The 19,421-nt window shown below is 38.8% G+C and overlaps 1 protein-coding gene across 1 annotated transcript in view; it reads left to right on the top strand.

The window, feature by feature from the left end:
* LOC104493303 (leucine-rich repeat-containing protein 2-like) overlaps positions 1-18,582 on the top strand; it is a 30,531-nt gene extending 11,949 nt beyond the window's left edge. The window contains exons 4-6 of the mRNA XM_010135957.1: positions 5,852-6,008; positions 15,093-15,229; positions 18,532-18,582. Coding sequence (XP_010134259.1) covers positions 5,852-6,008; positions 15,093-15,229; positions 18,532-18,582 — 345 coding nt within the window. The remainder of the gene's footprint in view (positions 1-5,851; positions 6,009-15,092; positions 15,230-18,531) is intronic.
* The last annotated feature ends 839 nt before the right edge of the window (positions 18,583-19,421 follow it).

Below are 19,421 nucleotides of genomic sequence, written 5' to 3'. Positions count from 1 at the left end.
ACTCTTTCGCCCTGTTACACTCTCACAAAAAATGCACTTAGGCAAAATGAATTTGTAGGCTATGCAATCGAAGCTGCACAGGCTGGCAATTTGCATGTGAAAAGCTCTGGAGACATCTGACAGTTTTCTCAGAGAAGTATCTGTGTAATGTAGCTGGGAACTGTGGTATCAACTGTGGTTTAGTTTCCGTAACGTGTTTTGCACACAAATACATTCGCGAGTTGAAAGTTTGGACAACTAAGCACTCAGACACTTAGGAGAATTCAGAGCTGGGATTGTCTGTGCAGTTTTACAGGCGCATAATCAGCTTGGTTTGTGGTTGGCTGTCTGCTTACCGTTGGCAGCGGCTAACAGCACAGCACTGTGAAGGGTCCATTTTGGAACTAGCTGCTGAATCCTCTATCTCACTCGCTTGCAGCTAATAACCATTCCTATTATGCTTCCCCTTTCCTCTCATCATCTATATCCTCTAGACAGTCAGTAGCTAAATGTGACGTCGTTGCTGGTATGACTTACAGATTTGATTTTGAGAACCGGGTTTGCTTCTGGGCTGTACCAGTTCTCTTTCTGGATGCTCAGAAGTTAAGCCTCACAGAGGAATAATCCCTAGCACAGGGATTTTTCATGATCAAAGCAAGTGGCTTTACTACATCATTCCCATAGGTCTCAGTGAATGGTCTCTCATTGGGAACTTCAGCTGTGAATGAGCTAAGTTAATAAATGAACTAATGATGTTATGTTGTAGTCAATTAGAACAGTAGCTTGTGTTGGGCACTAATCAGTGCCCAGGCTGCCTAGGTGGTGAAAATGTAGACATGTTACAAAGATGCTATTGCCTCACACTCCATATCCGTACAGCATAACAGTGAGCCTGGCCCACTGGTCCTGCATTGTTGAGTAAGAGATTAAAAATCAGTTTTGTAAAACACTCCATCATATACTGGGATAGCCTGGACAAATGTTTTGAAAATGACCTGGATAATGCTTTTTTGAAAATCATTGTATCTCTTTCTGAGAACCTTCATAACAGAGAAAATTGGAGCAGATCACACATTTTGAATTTTTAATAGAAACGCCTTCCTTCAGAATCCCTGTGCCACTTTTTCTCTACATTTCAAATGTCATTGAAATGATAATGTATTTTCATTAGGTGGAGACCCACTGTTTCTTGTACTTGTAAAGTAATTATTTTGACATATCTGAGGAAAGATATACAATGCATATTAGGTTAGACAAATTGGCACAGAGGACTAGCAAAAGAGATAAGGGCTTGATTTTACATTATATAAATGCTGAGGAATTGTATTCTCTTTATGCAGATCCATAATTCCTTGTAGATCATTAATTCTTACTAGTTATTGTTCTCTTTGGGTCTAATTTTTTGAGTCTTGCAGTTTGAGCCTCCAGACATCTCAAATCTCAATTGTTTTCTAATGCTGTGGTTACGCTAACTTGATGGAAATCTTGTGAGCTACAGTGCTGAAAGTAGGATTAATATCAAGCTTTTATGCTTGAAGAACATATATTCAGTGAGTTTCTCTGAATCTGAAAGTCCTCCCGTAACTTGGGTACTCTTTTGGCCACTCCTGTCCAAGGTGGTTAGGTACTGGCTGTGGACAGGAGTTGATAAATGCACTGATAAGATAGATTTAACTTTACCTGTCCAGTGCTCCACCTGTGTGGCAATATTCTTAAGTTTCAGTGGTCCATGCCCCCTCTTTTACATACCAACCAAATATTTATGACTCCATAGTACATGTCTACATTCCTGTGTGGTCCCACATCTGGGAATAGTAATGAATTAATGTTTGTGTTTAGGAAAGAAAAAGTCTTATGATAACAAAAAGGCTAGTTTCACAGTCTGATATTCTGAATGAAATCAGACAGGCTTTTCTCTTCCTTTTATAAAAAATGGGCAGAACCCAGTTGTATTGCCTCAGCAGTGAGTCTTCTAAATCCTCCTGTCTGCTAAACCCTTGGCACTTGACAGCAGGAGAATGCTGTACTGTGCCACAAGTAATCTGGGCTTCTCAAGGTATGTTTCAGAAAAAAATTTTATTTATCTGAGAGTTTTACGGGCAAACCCACATAAAAAGGACTTGTATAAGGACTTTGGACACTCGAATTGTATGCTTGAATCAGTTGCCTAGGAGAGAATGATGGGAGTTGATGAAACACTTAATTGAGTTCCTTTGTACATGTAAACATGTATCTACTGAACTAAATTAGTTCTTCAGAGAAATAGCACTGCTATTAGAGCAGAATGAAAACTCTGGCAAAATAATGCAATGAATATTCATGTGTATTTTTCAATGAATTCACTTTAACTTTGTTTTTCCCCTCTGAGTGTTTACTTTCTGCTCCTGACTAATCAATGTTTATTCTCTAGCGGATCAGTTAATTTTAAATGATTTTCAGAAAATAATCTGGAAAAATGAATTTTTGAACTTGTGATATCTATGTTGGCAAAGGAAAGGTTAAGATGCTCACTCAAATACAGAGCAGGACTATTCTTGGCTGTGCTGCTTTGCCTAAGCAGAGTACCTGGATGCATACCTACTCTAAACGACTTTAATGTCAAATGTACACAACAAGTAAACGAGTGGGTGATGGTAAAATCATGCCCTTGAATATTATTTATTCACAGAAAAAGGCAGCAAATTAATTACTACATTTGTATGTATCCCCCCGGTTTTATCATCTAATATGTTGTGTATTTTCACAGAGACCAAGGAATTTTTGTTTGTCATTACCAACTGTTAGTGACAGTGAGGTATTTATTTGCCACAAAGGGTGGAATAGAATTGTTGCATTGAATGGACCAAGAAAATCTTTCTTGTGCTTATTTACATTCCAGAGGGTTTTATTTTACCCTGAGAAATTATAAAACTCCTGACCCAGTCAGGTAATACAGTTGGCCCTGAGACATACTAGTTTTGGAACTATCTCCAAACCTTCTCAAAGATGAGGAAGATTTAGATCCAAGGTCTTGGTCTGGCCCATGTCAGATAAAACTACAGAGCTGGAAAAGAAAAAGAACTGAAAATTCTCAGAGCTTTGATCACAGTTTTAGTTCGGACTCATGTCTAGCAGGTAAATTCTTTCCCAAATAGAAATAGTATAATCAGCAGTGGTTGTAGGTTTGCTATTTATTTTCTTTTAACACTTTTTTTTCTTTCTTTCCCAAAAATCAATGGAGTTTGAAGTATTGCCTTGCTGTTAAAGGCAAAAGACTGGCTATCCTCCAAGTGTCAGTCTTCATGGAGCAATTTATCAGCAGGCTGCCAGCTTTTGCATGGCAGCAGAAGATTACAAAAGAACACAAGGGAATCAGAGAGTAAAGCGAATGTAAAGCTTGTGCAAATTTCAGTTCTCATCCCTGTCTAGTCTGTAAATGAAGCAAAACATCACATCGATTTATGTTTTAGCCACACAAATGAAATATATTGTAAGATGGAGAATGGCAAAAACCCCACATTACAGCAAAGTATTTTGTAAAGGAATAAATGTAAACATACATTTGAAAATTGTAAATATAAGACATAAAGAAATAATCTCAAGAAAGAAAAGTAAGTCAGGGCATTTGGTGAAAGAATAGAACCTCCTTCCATTCTCTTGAAGTCATGTCTTAATTTATTTCTGTTGCTGCATAAGAATATCCTGATGCTTTAAACTACCCTTAATATGGAAGTAAAGATTTTAAAAATCCTTTTTTCATGAATAATGTTGAAAATATTTTGGCTTATTTTTTCTAAAATTATGAAGGAGTTTGATCTCAATCTGAGAGAGTGTTTTGTGTGCTGCAATGTTTTCACTGTGTCACAGAAAAGTTTGTACAGTAGTCCTGTCACTCTGGAAAAACAGGAAGGCTCTTGGTTTCACAGGGCCAAGCACTCCCCTTTGCTCCTTGCTGTACTCGTCAGTAAGGAGCTGGAGATGCTCTGCTGTGAAAAGGTGCAAAAAAAGCAGATCAGTAGAAACACAAAGACAGGCTTTGACTGTGGAGAATTAGAGTGCCAAACGGGTTCTGTTACACAGACACCATTTCCCCTCCAGTAGGACTGTTCTGCATCTGCTTTCTCTGTGAATCAAGGTTCTTCCCCACAGTGGAATACATGACACTCCAGCTAAATGCCATGCCCTATGTGCTGCATTTTCCGTTCTGTACAGGTGGGAAAGACAATACTAACTGAATTTGCAGTTGGTATTTTTTTCTTTTGCTTTGCTGCAGAAAAATGTGCTGTGCTGAAGGTGGAGGACTGGAAATCCACTCCAGAAAGCTGGAGAGATTTCTCGTTACCAGCCCTGAGGCATTTCAGGCATTTTATTTTTTAACTGCCAAACTGACAAATACAGAAGATGGATCACAATGCATTATACACCTAGGGGGAAAATGAAGCAAGAAATGAAATGATTCATATCAAATATGGAAGGGCAAGTAGCAAGGCAGAACTACGTATATCGGCTATGTGTCTGCATGTGCAAATTTGAAAAAAACTGAAAGTAGGTGCAGCAAGAACCAAACAAAGAACAGTTGATGATTAACAGTTCAGTATATGTTTAATTACAATTAGAAGTTTTAATGTGGCTGAGAGTTAAGCAAGAGTATTCCTAGTTCAGAAGTTCAGAATTAATAAAAACGAAATTGCATCACTCTTGTTAATGTCTTGAGGTATCTATGAAATCTAGAAGGGAAAAAAGATTTGACAGTATCCTCTGTATAAAACCCAGTAATTCCTTCTGTGTCATGTTCTTCATGCACAGGCAACAAATTTGGAAGTTACAAATGAATTAAAGGCTGAATCTCTTTTTATGGGGCAAAACTAGTGATAGCACCTCATCCCAATTACTTATTCCAGATATTACCAAAGCATATAAAACCTAGGGCAGACTCACTGGTAAATTATGTGCTGCATTAGAAAGTGGAGTTTAAGTGATCTGACCTTCAACTTTATGAATTGATTTTTGTCTGTTTCAAGTTCAAGGAGTTTGGTGACATAATTCAAACAAAGATGTGTACATCTGAACTGAATGCCAATTACCTAAACCAATTTTGTAAGAATTAAAAGCTTTAAAACTTTTAGTTGCAATAACTGGTACTGGAGATTTTGGACAAATAGAGTGGTCTGAAAATTACTCAGAAGCAAGTTTATTTGCTGTGTATTTGGAACAGTATTGTAATTGTTAAAGAAAAAATATTCTGCATGACTGAAGCAAGATTAATTGTAATTGTTGGCTGATTTGAAAAATGAATATTTTTATTCTTAGAGAAATTTAGTAAAATTGCTTGAATATTGCTAAAGTAGCTTAGGCAGTTAAGTCACTTATTTGAAAAAAGACCTTCAAAGGGTGGTATCTTTCTGTTCCTTGGACTGTGTTCCATCTTGGCAAACAAATTTTGGAATTTTGGCAGGTTTTAAGAATGTAGTCACACTTTTTTTTTTTGTGGCAAAGCTTATTTAGATATTCTCCATACATCCACTCTTCCTTTCTGTGTTGCATTTTGTTACACCTTGATGAGTGAATTAAAGCACTGACATGTGTTTTAAAAAACTGCTCCAGCTGGAAAAAGGAGAGAATACCAAACAGGTTGAGCATTTTAGTTAGTTTTGAGCTTTAGAGCAAAATGATTGCATTAGTAGTTAAAAGATGAGTATGTGGTGACAGATGCAATGCTCTTAAAAAGCAAAGAGCTCTTGTGAGGATTTGTCAAACTGCCGTTCTAAATCAAGATAATTAAGGCAAAGTGTTGAGGTTTGGCTGTGGATTTTTCCCTCCTGTATTTAGAAACATGGTACAACAAGATGCTAACTTGATGCTTTCTATTTACCTGTTCTTATTTCATTTACAGGAATTCCCAGATTCTCTGAAAGAACAGACCTATCTGAAAGAATGGCACGTGTGCAATACATTGATACAAACCATTCCAGCCTACATTGCATCATTTCAAGATCTGACGGTACTGGAGTTATCAAAAAATCAAATCAACCATCTCCCAGTGGAAATTGGTAAGCTGGTTCAAGATATTCAGGTATTTATACTTATGTCATTCAACTATATTGCAGGGAAATGAACATCTCTGGATATTCTTAGTAATTCACTGATAATTATCTTCTCACTTGTTTCCAGTGAACAGTCCTCTCTAAATTTTTACAGGTCTCTGGCTGTAATTATACTGTAATACCATGTGTGTAGTATGGCTCAAATATGGGGGAAAACTCAACACTTTTGTTATCTGACTATAAGGCAGTTACTGCTTTTACGCAAGTAGATGCAGAGTTCTTCCTAAAAACAAGTGGAGTTTTATGTTCCTTACAGGTTAAGAAACACAGAAGTATTACAGAACTGTGTAGTTCAAACAAGATGAATTGAAACGTGGTAAAAAGGAATCAAAAATATAATGTATAAAATCCATCCTTTGAATTTCATAATGAGTTATGATCCCCATTTCATGAAATGGTATATCCAACATAACATCAGGGCTTTTAGAGAAACAGAATTCTTATTGCTTATATGCTTTGGCCTTTGCTATTTTAAGCTACATAATAACAAGAACTTTAGTGATTGAATCTCTTGTGTTTTCTGGTCTTAAAAAAGCTCATTTTAAAGACTGTAAAGGTTTGGGATGGATTTGCTGCTCTCAGAAGGGAAAGTATTGCTGTAACTGAAGGTATATTTGAGCTGAAGAAACTGGGTCCGTCCTGAGGCTCCCGTCATCAAGTCCATGCACCCAGGTGTACTAACACCTCAGCCTTTGTCTTGAAATACAGTAGCCCTAAGATTCCCTGTCATTGGTATTCCTTACATAAACCAAGAGCTAATAGCTTTCAAAAATAGGGTAAAGACTAAAGCCTTCCCCTCCATAGTTATCATAGGTTTAACTAAGAAAAACAGGAACACAGAGAGAGAGCATCCTGGAACACAGAAATCTGTGCTAAACTTTTCTTCTACAAGAATTCTACATTACAGCAGTAATTCTAGTCTATGCAGACAAAGACACAGATTTACTAATGTAATGTAATGTAAAAACAAACAATACAAAAAAGCCACTCCAGGACCGTGCAACTGAACTGTTCAGCACAGTTTTGCCAAAACTGTCTCACGATTTTCAGTCTTTGTGCATGTCCTGTGGTGATAGATTGCCTGTTAGAAACGCAGTGGAGCTGCCCTTGTTATGGCACAAATTACAGAGAAGTTTTTATTTCAATTTTGGTTGAGCAAAGGTTCTATGCTTGCAAATGGCTATGCTTTTATTTCATGTACTATGTATGCTTTTCATGTTCTGTGAAAGCTTTCATACTTTAATCATCTAGTGCTAAATTATCACAAGGAAAATAATTGATGTGGGTTTGGTTTGGGAGCTCTGTCTAAACAAGGAGTGAGGTCTGGGTGCTAAATCAGAAGGTAAGGTCTCTGGAAAGGTTAAGTGCTAAGGTATTAATCATTTTGTGTTCTGTTTACAAAACAGCAGCCGGTAGGTAAATATCACTGCTAAAACATACTTGAGAGTAATGACAGATGGTTGAAGCTGGCAGTGACACGCACGCTGTTGAGTCTTTAATCTTCAGACAGAATTGAAGCCAAGTTTAGACCAACAAATGATCCAGCAGAAGCTAAACTGGTGAGCCATGTTCAGACTACTTCTGATTCTCACAGGAGGGCTTTCAAGGCGTGAGGGGAGATTATAAGAATATTTTCAGCAAAAGAAAGTATTGCTGCAGCAGCGGTCTCTGGACTAAAACATCTGTGGGAACTGAAGTTCTCGTTCCTATTTTACCTGATACAGGAGGCAATGTTCTGAATCAAAGAGAAGAAAAACATGAATCCATTTTCAGATATTTCAAACCACACTCTTAGCTATAATCACCTACGTACTTGAACAGGTCAAATTTGGATTGGAAGACAGATGAGATTATTTTTGTGGAACAGCAAATATTTTCATTGGAAGCGAGTAAGCAAAAAAATGGAGAAAATTTCAAAATGGAGTTGTCTGTCTCAAAGTTGTCGGGTCTGGTTTTCTGAGGAGTAACAGAAAAAATCATGAGCATAGGTGTAGCAGGGGAATTTTCTTTGGCAACAGCTTGTGGGTGAGCTTGCAGTTCTGGCTCTGCATGTATGGCTGCAGTGCAGTCAGTGCAAATCAGTTAGTGTCAGTACATTAACAATTGCTATAATTGAAAATATCCAATAGAATATTCCCATATTCACATATGAAGTAGTGAACTGCATTTTTGTGTGACCCCAAAACTTTTGTGCTAGGATGGGATAGTGAGGCTATATCAGGTTTTTTTCCTCCAAATTATTGTCGAAAGGTCTCAGAAAGCTCTTTAAATCTTTGTACCTTATGATGTTCTCTCACATTTTTGACATGTATTTTTAAGAGGAAAAGTAACTGTGCTTTTGAAATATATTTTAATAAGAAATCACGGGGATGTTTTTGGTTTTCTCCCTATCTCGCAGTATAACATTTCATTTGTGCATACCGTTATTCCATTTTCCTAGGACTTAGAGGGGAAAACCGTAAGTAATGCAGTTTTAAATGACTTCTACACACCTGAAGTAGATTTTTCACTTAAGAAGATTCCCAGTGTGCTAGTGTGTGAATTTTCAAGAAGAAAATGCTTGTTCTTAGTTTAAATGCAGTCTAGTTCTGAGGAGCTGCAGACTCACTTCTTGCCCTTGTAATTTATACAGTATTGAATATTATCTGTCCAACAGCTCAGTCCTGTATACAACTGAGGAAATTTTTGTTTATATTCCCCATTTGAAGGGGAAGTATTAAACACCTCTTTTGCAAGTTGCAAGTTTTTAGGAGGATGCCAGATGCTTTAATGTTACTTGCTTAGTTAATGGCTCGCTCACACTGGAACATCTGGTAAGCTCCCCAAACCTTAACCATTGGCTAGTGCATCTAAAACCACAAAACTGTATTTTCTATTGGACCAGCTAGAGAGGAAATTATCTTTTTTATTAATCTGCTTAAGCTATCAAAAATTAGAATATTGTATTAACATGTAATGCAGATATACTGCTTTTACAAGTTTCAACTCTTGCAAAGGATCTTGCAAAGGCCAGTGCTTTATTAAGCTGAATTTTCCGTAAGTATTTTAAATAGTGCCATTTGGTACTGAGCTCAGATTGTAAACACTGCCATGGAAACTACTAATTACATTTATTATTTTTGCCAAAATGTTCCTATCTATTGATTTTATTACATTCCTTTATATAACTACATTATATATAGCAATATTAGAACATGCTCCTACACAGAGCAGATTGGTATTCACAGATTCTTGGTTTATTTCTTAGTTTTCACTTGGGCCACAGTGGAAATATTGGAGTGGTGCACTTCGTTCTGGTTATGATGGAAAATTTTTATCCAAGAATAAGCTTTTTCAGCTTCCTAGGTAATCAAAATGTATTGTTCTACCCCCTCCAAACAGTTTACTACATGTTTATTTCTGATGCTCAGAAAGTGTTTTTCAACCCAGAGACTGAGCTTATACTGTACTTTGCCCATGGGAGATACAGCCTTTTTTGAGGATCCCCAGGGATCTGAAGTCCATGTTTATATATCTGCTCACGTGAAAAAAGGAAGTCACATACTTTTCTATAGAAGAATTTCTGATCTACCAAAATATCTTCAATTCAGCTCATTACATTTTTTTCCCCATTAAATTTCTTTTCAACCCTTTTAGTAGACCCTCACCCTACACATTTTTCCCCAAAGGTATTTCTCCTTTAGCCCACAAGAAATTAGTCATGTTTTTCTATCTCTATTTTCCTACAAGAAAACCTTCCTTTCTCTCCCCTTACATTGTACTAATACTATTCTGTCCTCAGACTGAGATCCTAAACTTTATCCTTTTTATTTTTTGTTTGTAGTAGTCATGTGCAATTTCTTTCAGTGAGTTTAAATTTTTTAAATTGAACACATGAAGGATAGTTAAAGAATGAAATTTTACTAGCCCAGGGTCAATCTATTACCGTGCTACAGCTTTGATAAACCCTAGGGGGGGAAAAAAAAAAAAAAAGCTATTTTTAGGAAGAGGAGTTCAGGAAGTGTTCTTTCCTCCTTCTTCTTTCCTTTCACATAAATCAAAGGCAATGTCACTGATTCAACAGAGAAGACTGGAAATAGGAGACTGTTTGTCTTGGCCCATAGGAAGGAGCTATCATGTGATAGCAGATCAATGCAAAACTTGCTCTGCATTTTACTCCAGTTTATACAAGTGGAGATCTGCATTTGCACTGATTTGGATCATAAGATCCTAAAGGCTTCCTGTAACCTCCTCTGTATTTTGTCTCTGACACCTTGTTAAGAGCACTAATGTAGGCTTGTCTCAACGGTGAATTTACATAACCGTTATCACTGTGCTATGTATTTTGTCTCTGACACCTTGTTAAGAGCAGTAATGTAGGCTTGTCTCAATGGTGAATTTACATAACCGTTATCACTGTGCTCCATTGCCCATTAGAAATTATAGAGTTTAATTACTGGTTTAATGTTTTTAAATAATGAATTAAAAATTTAAACTGACAATAGATGCTATCTTAGGAAACAAGTATGGCATTGCAGCTCCCACTTACAAATAAAGTATTCTAATTGTGAGACTGTCAGTGAAGCCATGGATTTCATTACGGTTTTTACTGCCTCTCCTTGGAAAACACAGAGATGTTAATTGTTCAACTCCCTAATTTGAATTTTTTTTATAGGACTTTAAATTCAGTGCCATTAAACATGGTTAACAACAGTGTTGTAACAGCAATGATTTTATTATTACTACTTTTAACTGAGAAGTTGTATTTGAGTATTATTTGAATGTGTAGGTGGCAGGTGTGGTGGCCAGATCCTGCTCTAAATTTGTACAGCTGCGAAGGGGATGTCACCTCCTCTGTCCCCTCCCAAGGCTGCCTCAACAGCTGTATTGCATGCTCATTATACCTGGTGGAAGCTGAGCACCATGCCTAAGAGCGTGGAGATCTTCTTCACTGAGAAGTTATAAATAAGCTCCTAAATACAGATTATGGGCTAGTGAATATTGTTCATACTGCCTTACCACCCCTTCACCAGCACAGTCCCCCAGCTGTTATTGCAATAAACCTCAAACATGGGTAAGAGTGGCTGGAATCTTACCAACACTGTCAAAGGTTTAGAGATTCATTGCTCCCCAATTCTTGCACTCCTTAAGCCAAGATGCTCGGATTTGAGAATCTTGAATTGTCATGAATGTTGTTTTATAGCCATATATTTGTGCTCTTTCTCTCACAAAAATAGTCCGTCAGCCTTGTTTAACAAATCTAGGGGAAAAGGAGAATAACTGTTACCTTTGTCAGAGAAAGGAAAAGTTCTCAGCCCTTAAACTGAATTACTATTCAGGCAATGCATATAACCCAATTCTACCCCTGTGCATATTGTTGCTTGTAAGGATTATAACAGGGTTCTTTTATTTAGAGGAAGGGATAATTAGAGACGTGGAGCTGAATGGAAACTAGCTTGACATTAAAAATTTATAAAAGAAAAGCAAGTTGTGACCAACTCATTTAGTTTCTGTCTTTCTTTAGAGAATATGATTGAGCTACGGTAGTAGATCTTTATTTGGCATCCCATAAAGTATTTGGTACAGTGAACTACCGAAAATGAATGTTTGAATCTAAGAAAATGGAGTTTGATGCAACAATGTGTTTCACAAGTTGTTGAAATGAGCAGAGGACTTGCAGCGAGGCACTCATTTGGAAAAAGATGCTATTGGTCAGGAGAAAGATCACTTGTGGATTTTCTCAGGGATCAGTCTTGAGTTTATTAATTATTTTGGGGAACTGGGCTACTGAAATTTTCTGCGTATTTTTGTCATTGCACAAACAGGAGGAAATATGAAAAGCTGGATGAGCATGTGAGCTTCCAAAAAGTAGAGAGGTTAAATCAATGATTCCAGAGATCAAGATCAGGTACTCAGGAGCTAATAATTTGTGCAGCAACTCATAGGCTCATTAAATGCAAACAAACGGAGAAACAAATTCCAGTCGCAAAAGGACAATCCAGTATCATGCATCCATGAAGCTGTGGTCACCTAGATTCAAGAAAAGTTATCTGAGCTTGGAACAGATTAAAAAAAAAAATCTATTAGAACCATTCAAGGAGAGGAATTTTTATTTTGTGAGAGAAGATTAAAAGAATTGGCTTATTCAGGTTAGTAAGATAAATTCTGATATGTTTGCTCCCTAAGAAAACATCAGAGAAGTCAACAACAGGGAAGGAAAAGGGCTATTTAAAGCTCTTTAAAGAATTAATAGTTTTAAAACTTCTATGAATAAATTCAGACTGGCTATACAAAGACCATTCTAAATAATGAAAATGGTGAAACTCTGTAACTTTGTTTTTCCATAAAAGCAGTGGATGTAAAAAACCAAACTACTGTTAGGACAGAATGTGATAAATAAAAAAAAAAAAGGGATTATGTAAAGTGGTGGTGTAAGGGTTTTATCCAGAAGGTCCTAGCAAATCTTATGCATGTCTTATAGACCTAGAGGGAGGGTTAATACTTGGCTACTGCTTAGATGCCAGGTGGTATAATTCTCTCCACTGGAGAGCCCAGAGGTGAAAAAACAGCTGTTATACAGAATTGCAAGAGATTGCTCCTCACAGGCAGATCTTGGTAAAGTGCATCACACTCATCTATGTTGTCCTGAGTTTCTTATCAGAATTAAATCCAGTTGTAAGACTCATATCTTTTCTGTAATCTTAGCCTCAGAAATTACTGGCAATTGACTGTAGATTCTGTAGCGCACTTTTGACAGATTAATGAGACATTATATATGATATGAAAAAATGTGATTAATCTTTTACTTACTTGCTTTCTCATACCTGCAAGCTGGGACACGACATACATGTTAGAAACTGTGAAAGTAGAAAAAATCTTGAAAAGCCATGGTTTCAGAAGGCAGGAAAATCAGAAAGGGAAGCTGTGCTTGTCTCCATCACTGCCTAGAAAGGCTGTTACATTTTTGTGATTTTTTTTTAAGCAATTCTGATCCATGTCTCTTATTTATGTACCAGAGACGCATCATCTGAGCAGCGTTACACAAGAGAGTGACTAGGATGTTGGTAACACTAGATGCCTTGTCCCCGTTAGTTCTCCAGCTATTAATGGAACTGAGAGTTAGAAATTTCAGTGGCTGAAAAGGTAGCAAATACATCTGTTGTGGGTTAAGACTCATTAGCAGCTAAGCCTCACACACCTTGCTCAGCCCCCTGCAGCTGCTTGTTCAGTCTCCCACAGCAGGATGGGGAAAGAATTGGAAGGGAGAGAACTGGAAGTGAGAAAAATCATGCATCAGGATGAAGACAGTTTAATAACTGAGGAAAAACAAACAAGTAAACAAAAAAATAGGTGATGCAAAAGCAGTCACTCACCACCAACTGAACAATGCCCAGACAGTCTATGAGCAATAGTCACTTCGGAAAACCCCCCTCAGCGCTCAATTTTTACGGCAGAACTTGATGTTATATGCTATAGTACACTCCTGTGGTCAAAGGAGAAAGATTTGGGTGGTCCAGCTTTTGAAGACGGCATTGTGTCCAAGGGAGACTCTGGGGTTTGTGTAAAATGCCGTGTGGTTTGATGGCTGATAGTGTTGGTCACCAAACTGCATTCCTCTATCTCTGACAACAGCAATTTCTCAGGGACAAAATGTGGGGCTTTCAATTCGCTGTTTCTTTGCCCTTTTCTGTGGAAGCACCATCTGGCAGCTGGTAAGGACTTCTGCACATTGCAAAAGGTGAGCAGCTCTAAACCAGCTCTTGGTCTGGAGAGAGTCTAACTAAGCGTTAGTGCCTTAAGGATAAGCTCACTATTATGACACTGTTTTGAGCACTTGAGATGATGTACTGTAGAGAGATTCTCTCTAGTGTCATCCAAATCCTTCGAAACACTAGATTCCTTTTAAAAATTTGATTTAAAATAAAAGACTGATATAATGTAAAACTCCAAATCTTGTGTGTGTGTTATCTCAGTTTGCCAATATATAGTCTGCTTTGAGAACCTTTTGACACTGTTCATTCCCGTTTCTGGGATGCTTTTCTTCCCCAATTTCCAGCTGCTGAATTGCTGTTTCTTACTGCTGCTTTTCCTTGTGGGTGCTGTACTCTATCACTAGTGAGAGTGTGCTATCATGGGAATATCACTGATTAGCGGAGAATGTTGCTGATGATACCTAACTGAGTGGTACAGTTGATATGCTTGAGGGGAGAGCTGCCATCCAGGAGGATCCTGACAGGCTTAAAGAGCAGGCCCATGTAACATCATGAAAGTCACCAAGGCCAACTGCATGATCCTGCACCTGGGTTGGGGCAATTTCCAGAATTAGTGCAGGAACGGGTTGAAAACAACCCACAGGGAAGGACTTGGGGATACTGGTGGGTGAGAAATATACAGTATGTAATACATTAATGATGTTTCTAACCTGTTTTTACTCAACGTTATGTAATGCTTTAAGTCAAAGAAATGGAAAGTACAATGGGACTAAATGTAGCCTAGAATATTATAAGGGTCTTAAAATTAAGCCAACAAGGATGATAAATTTCAATAAAGTAATGAAACAAATGCACATGTCCATCATCTTGTATATTCAAAAGTAAGCAATACTGGATACCAGAGACAGAATTCTTGATGTAGTAAGTTTAGTAGTAGCAATTGTCCCCTGTGAACAGATTCTATAAAAAGATACTAAGATTCTTCTACGTTATCAGGCAAGATTTCTGAAATGACTGGACCAAAAGCTAACCTCTCTATTTTCAGCTGAGGTCAATAGGTGCCTCGTCACTGGTAGAATCAAAATCTGCAAGTCTTTGCTGTCTTCTTTCGAACTCTCATTAAAACCATTGCTGATCAAGGGAAATCCACTCTTGCCCTCCTGCCCCACTGTTAGTGACCACTACAGAAAATATTTATCTCTTACTTATCATCATATTAAGGAGTTTTTTTCTTTGTTAAACTGAGTATGCCTTTTAATTTTACTTTATCCCTTCATGTTTTGTGTTTTTTTTTTTTTTCTTTTCCTATGCACTGATTATAATTATCTTTCCCTCACAGGCTGCTTAAAAAACCTCAAAGTGCTCAATGTGAGTTTCAATAATTTGAAGTCAGTCCCTCCAGAACTGGGTGATTGTGAGAATCTGGAAAAACTGGATTTGTCTGGGAATATGGAAATAACAGAGCTCCCATTCGAAGTAAGAAAACAAACTGTGTTTCTTCCATCTTTTTTATTTTCCTTATAAGGTATTTTATCACAGCCTTAAATGTTTTTCTTATGAATTATGTGATTAAATCACGTTCCTTGCAGTTTTTAGTGGTAACGTTTTAGTAGTAATATCACTGAAAATGCTTTACCAGCAGTTAAATGAGACCAACATTCTTTGTTTTTTTTTCCCCCAAGTAACTAAATTTTGCTTGTATTTATTCTGATGTATGAAGGAAGACATGATCCCAAAGGGGACTTGGCCAGTGGTGATAAGGAGGATGCTGCAAATAACTATTTTCTGTGAAAGTGAAATGCATCTTGACAGTCAAATTCACATACTAACTTTCATTTGCTTCCAGTGTCTGTTTTCCTTTAAAAAGAGTAAGGAGAGTTCTACAAACCACATGGTATGTTACTATGAGCATAAATATCTGTCTGAAAGGAATATTACATGTGAGGCACGGTGTAAATATATAATGAAGAATGAGAAAAGGACTCCCAGGCATGCACCAACATTATTTCTTGTGTTGGATGCCTAACTGTTCGATACCACAGGTGCTCTGTGTTCACAGAGAAATGAAACCATTGGCTAATGCCTAACCACATCTGTATTTTTTAGATGGTGCTTAGTATCCTGCTTACTGGAGGATGAGTGTAGGAAGCTTTATGGAGGAGTGTCGGGGTCTTTTTTACTGATTCCTACTTCTAGGAATTTCTCTAAACGTCTGTTACTGATGATCTATGGCAATGTTGGAGTGGATTAAACTTACGTGAGATCTGTGGGACTGTGTTTACGTTCTGTTCTGAGCAAATGTGAACAGTAATTAACTTTCCTCTCTGAATTTTCACTGTAAGGTAGTTCATCTGAAAAGAATTGTTAAAAAAATAATATGAGGGAAACAGAAACAAAGGGTGAACGTTAGCTTCACATCATTAAGTGGACATTGCATAGAAATGCTAGCAACAACACAGTCAGTGCAGGTCTCCATTCTCCTCCTCCTTCAGATAGCAAAGATAGGGACAAACTAGATAAAACTTAACTACTAAAAAGGAACCGTAACGGAATCAGAAAAAATGTGTATCCTGAACAGGCAGAGTAATTAAATACAAGCATTTAGGACAGGTGAGCATATTCAAACCTGTGGAATAGAACCATAAATTTAGCCTCAATTATGTTAAAATCAATCAATATTTGTAGTCAGAGGCTTATGCATGTCTGTGCATTATGGGCAGCCTTTGCATGTAAGTCTTTCCAGGGCTGTGTTCTAAGAGACCAGTGTTTCTCTTGGAAAGCTCAAAGATATTGTTCCCTTTTGTCAGTCTCCTATTCAGCGGGATTGAAAGACACTAAAACTGAGTGTAGGCTACTGGGCTCACTTACAATCTGTGGAAAAAATTTGGAGCTGTGCAAATGACTTCATGTAACAGCAAAAACAGGAGGCAGCATCACCTTGGCATGGTCTAAAGGTCGAGAAGAAAAACGATGGCACTGTTTACTGTGTCTTCTTGTTTCTCTGGAGGCTGGCACTTTATACTTCCAGTAACCTGGGAGGTAGACTACACAATATCTTTTGATTTGGTTTGTAAAATTAGTTTCCCACAATCAACATTTCTAGGGCAGCTTTGGAAGCCAAACATACAATTAAAGGAACAATTTTGTGAAATGATTTAAAATGCTGCCAAGTGTTTGGCTGATGTTATTCAGAGCAATTGCATCAGTACACTTGCTAATGTAATAGGTGGCTGACATTTGATTCTCAGATAGGCAAGAGGTGGTAGTTACTGGCACATAACTAATGAATTAAAATATTGAACTTATCTGAACAGTCTAAAAAGGGAAAATGGAAATACACTGTGAAGAGTTGTGGTGTGCTAATCTGGGCTAATAGTCAAATGCCCACCCAGCTTCTTACTCCTTCCACCTCTTCAGCATGAAATTGGGAGAAAATAAGATAAGAAATCTTATGGGACAAGATAAAAGATAGGGACATTGTTTACCATTTACTATTGCGGGCAAACCAGACTGTACTTGGAAGATTATTATTTGTCGATAGATATATTTAGGCAGAGAAACAGATGTTAAAAGATGTTAAAATAACATCTTTTCTCCCGCCATCTCCCAAGTGAGTTTCACTACTTCACTTTAGATTCCTCTCCCAGTCTTGGGTGGAGCAGAGACATGGGGGTAGTTAGAGCCAGTACACCATGGCTTCTAGCTGCTTCTCCTTCCTCTTCACACTTTTCCTCTCCTCCAGTGTGAGGTCTCCATAGGCTGCAACTTCTTCAGAAATATCCATCTGCAGCAGTGTGGGTCTTCCATGAGCTGCAGTGTGGAGATCTGCTTCAAAAAAACAGCTCCTCCTCCTCCCCCTCCTGCTCCGACCTCAGTGCTCCCTCTGCTGTCTCTCACGCTTTTTATCCTCTCCCTGTTTCTCGGGCATTTTTTTCATTTTCTTAAAGACGTTTTTAGAGTGGCACCACACACTTGGCTGAGGAGCTCAGTTGTATTCTCTGGTGGGTCCATTGGAACCGGCTGGAGCAATCTGTCCAGCATGCAGCAGCCCCTAGTGTCTTCCCACAGAGGCCACCCATCAACCCTCATGCTGCCAGCACCTTGCCATGGAGACCTAATACAAGTATTTTTAGAAAAAAATCATGGAATTGTTTAGGTTAGAAAATACTTAAAAACATCAAGTCCACTTGTTAACCCAGCACTCCCCACCACCAAACCATGTCTCTAAGCACCACATCTATATGTCTTTTAAATACTTCAGGGACTGTCATTTCTGTGGGCCGTCTGTTCCAACACTTCACAACCCTTTCAGGGAAGAAAATTTTTCCTAATATCCAACCTAAACTTCTCTCGGTACAACCCGAGACCATTTCTTCTACTCCTATAGCTTGTTACTCAGGAGAACAGACTGACCCTCAACCTACCTTTCAAGCAGTTGTAGAAAGTCGTAAGGCCTCCCTTCAGCCTTCTTTTCTCTAGACTGAGCAACCCCAGCTCCTGCAGCTGCTCCTCAAGGGCTTGTTCTCCCCGCTGGCTTGTATGAGAAATCAGATCTAGTTTGGCCAGTAGGAGCAGGGAAGCAATTGTCCTCACTGTACTTGGCACTGGTGAGGCCGCACCTTTAATAGTGCATCCAGCTTTGGGTCCCTCACTACATAGTTCCCTCAGCACCCTTGGGTGGATCCCATCTGGCTCCATAGACTTGTGCACACCTAAGTGTTGCAATAGCTCTCATGGATTATGTGGGCTTCGTTCTGCTCCCCATCTCTGTCTTCCAGCTCAGGAGTCTGGGCGCTCAGAGATCAACGGGTCTTGCTGTTAAAAACTGAGGCAAAGAAGGGATTTAGCACCTCAGCCTTTTCCTCATCCTTGGTCACTATGTTTCGCCCCTACATCCAATAGAGGATGGATATTCTCCTTAGCCCTTCTTTGCTGTTAATGTAATTATGGAAACATTTTTTGTTGTCTTTTATGCCAGTGGTCAGATTAAGTTCTGCTTGGGCTTTGGCCTTTCTAATTTTCTCCCTGCACAGCTGTGCAATATCCTTGTAGTCTTCTTAGTGGCCTGCCCCTTTTTCCACAGGCCACAGACTTCACTTTTCTTCCTCAGTTCCAGCCAAACTCCTCTGTTCAGCCAGGCTGGCCTTCTATCCCACCGGCTTGCCTTAAAGTTCCTTCTTAAGGAATGTCCCTTCTTCCTGGACTCTCTTATCCTTTGGGCTGCCTCCCAAGGGACGCCAACAGGCCGAAGTCTACCCTCCAGAAGTCCAAGGTGGCTGTGTCCCAGTTTAAGATAAACAGTGTTAGTTTGTCTTGGATGGATGCATCACATAGCCAATGGTGTATTCCTCCCATGATGCCAGGTTTTCCTTACAAATGGTGTGCAGGTGGGATTGTGCCCCTTTTCCCCCACTGCCTGGCACCACAACCATCCTGCTACTGCCGCTCCGCACCGTCCTGCTGCTCTGCGTGTCCCAGCTGCTGCAGCTGCTGCCATTGTTTTGTTCCACAGCCCAGCTGCTGCTGTGTGCTCCTGCCGCCACACTGCCCTGCTGCTCCACGGCCATCGTTTCGCCAGCCCTGCCCTGTGCATGGACTGCCACCACCGCTGCTGCTCCTGCCACTCCCAGCCCTGTGGCACCACGTGCTGCCACCACTGCCGCGTGCT

This window comes from Buceros rhinoceros, unplaced genomic scaffold (genome assembly GCF_000710305.1).
Source record: "Buceros rhinoceros silvestris isolate BGI_N320 unplaced genomic scaffold, ASM71030v1 scaffold15585, whole genome shotgun sequence".
In the NCBI taxonomy this organism is placed as follows: domain Eukaryota; kingdom Metazoa; phylum Chordata; class Aves; order Bucerotiformes; family Bucerotidae; genus Buceros; species Buceros rhinoceros.
The sequence above is the reverse complement of the archived record's forward strand: the minus strand, read 5'-3'. Positions and strand labels throughout refer to the sequence as shown.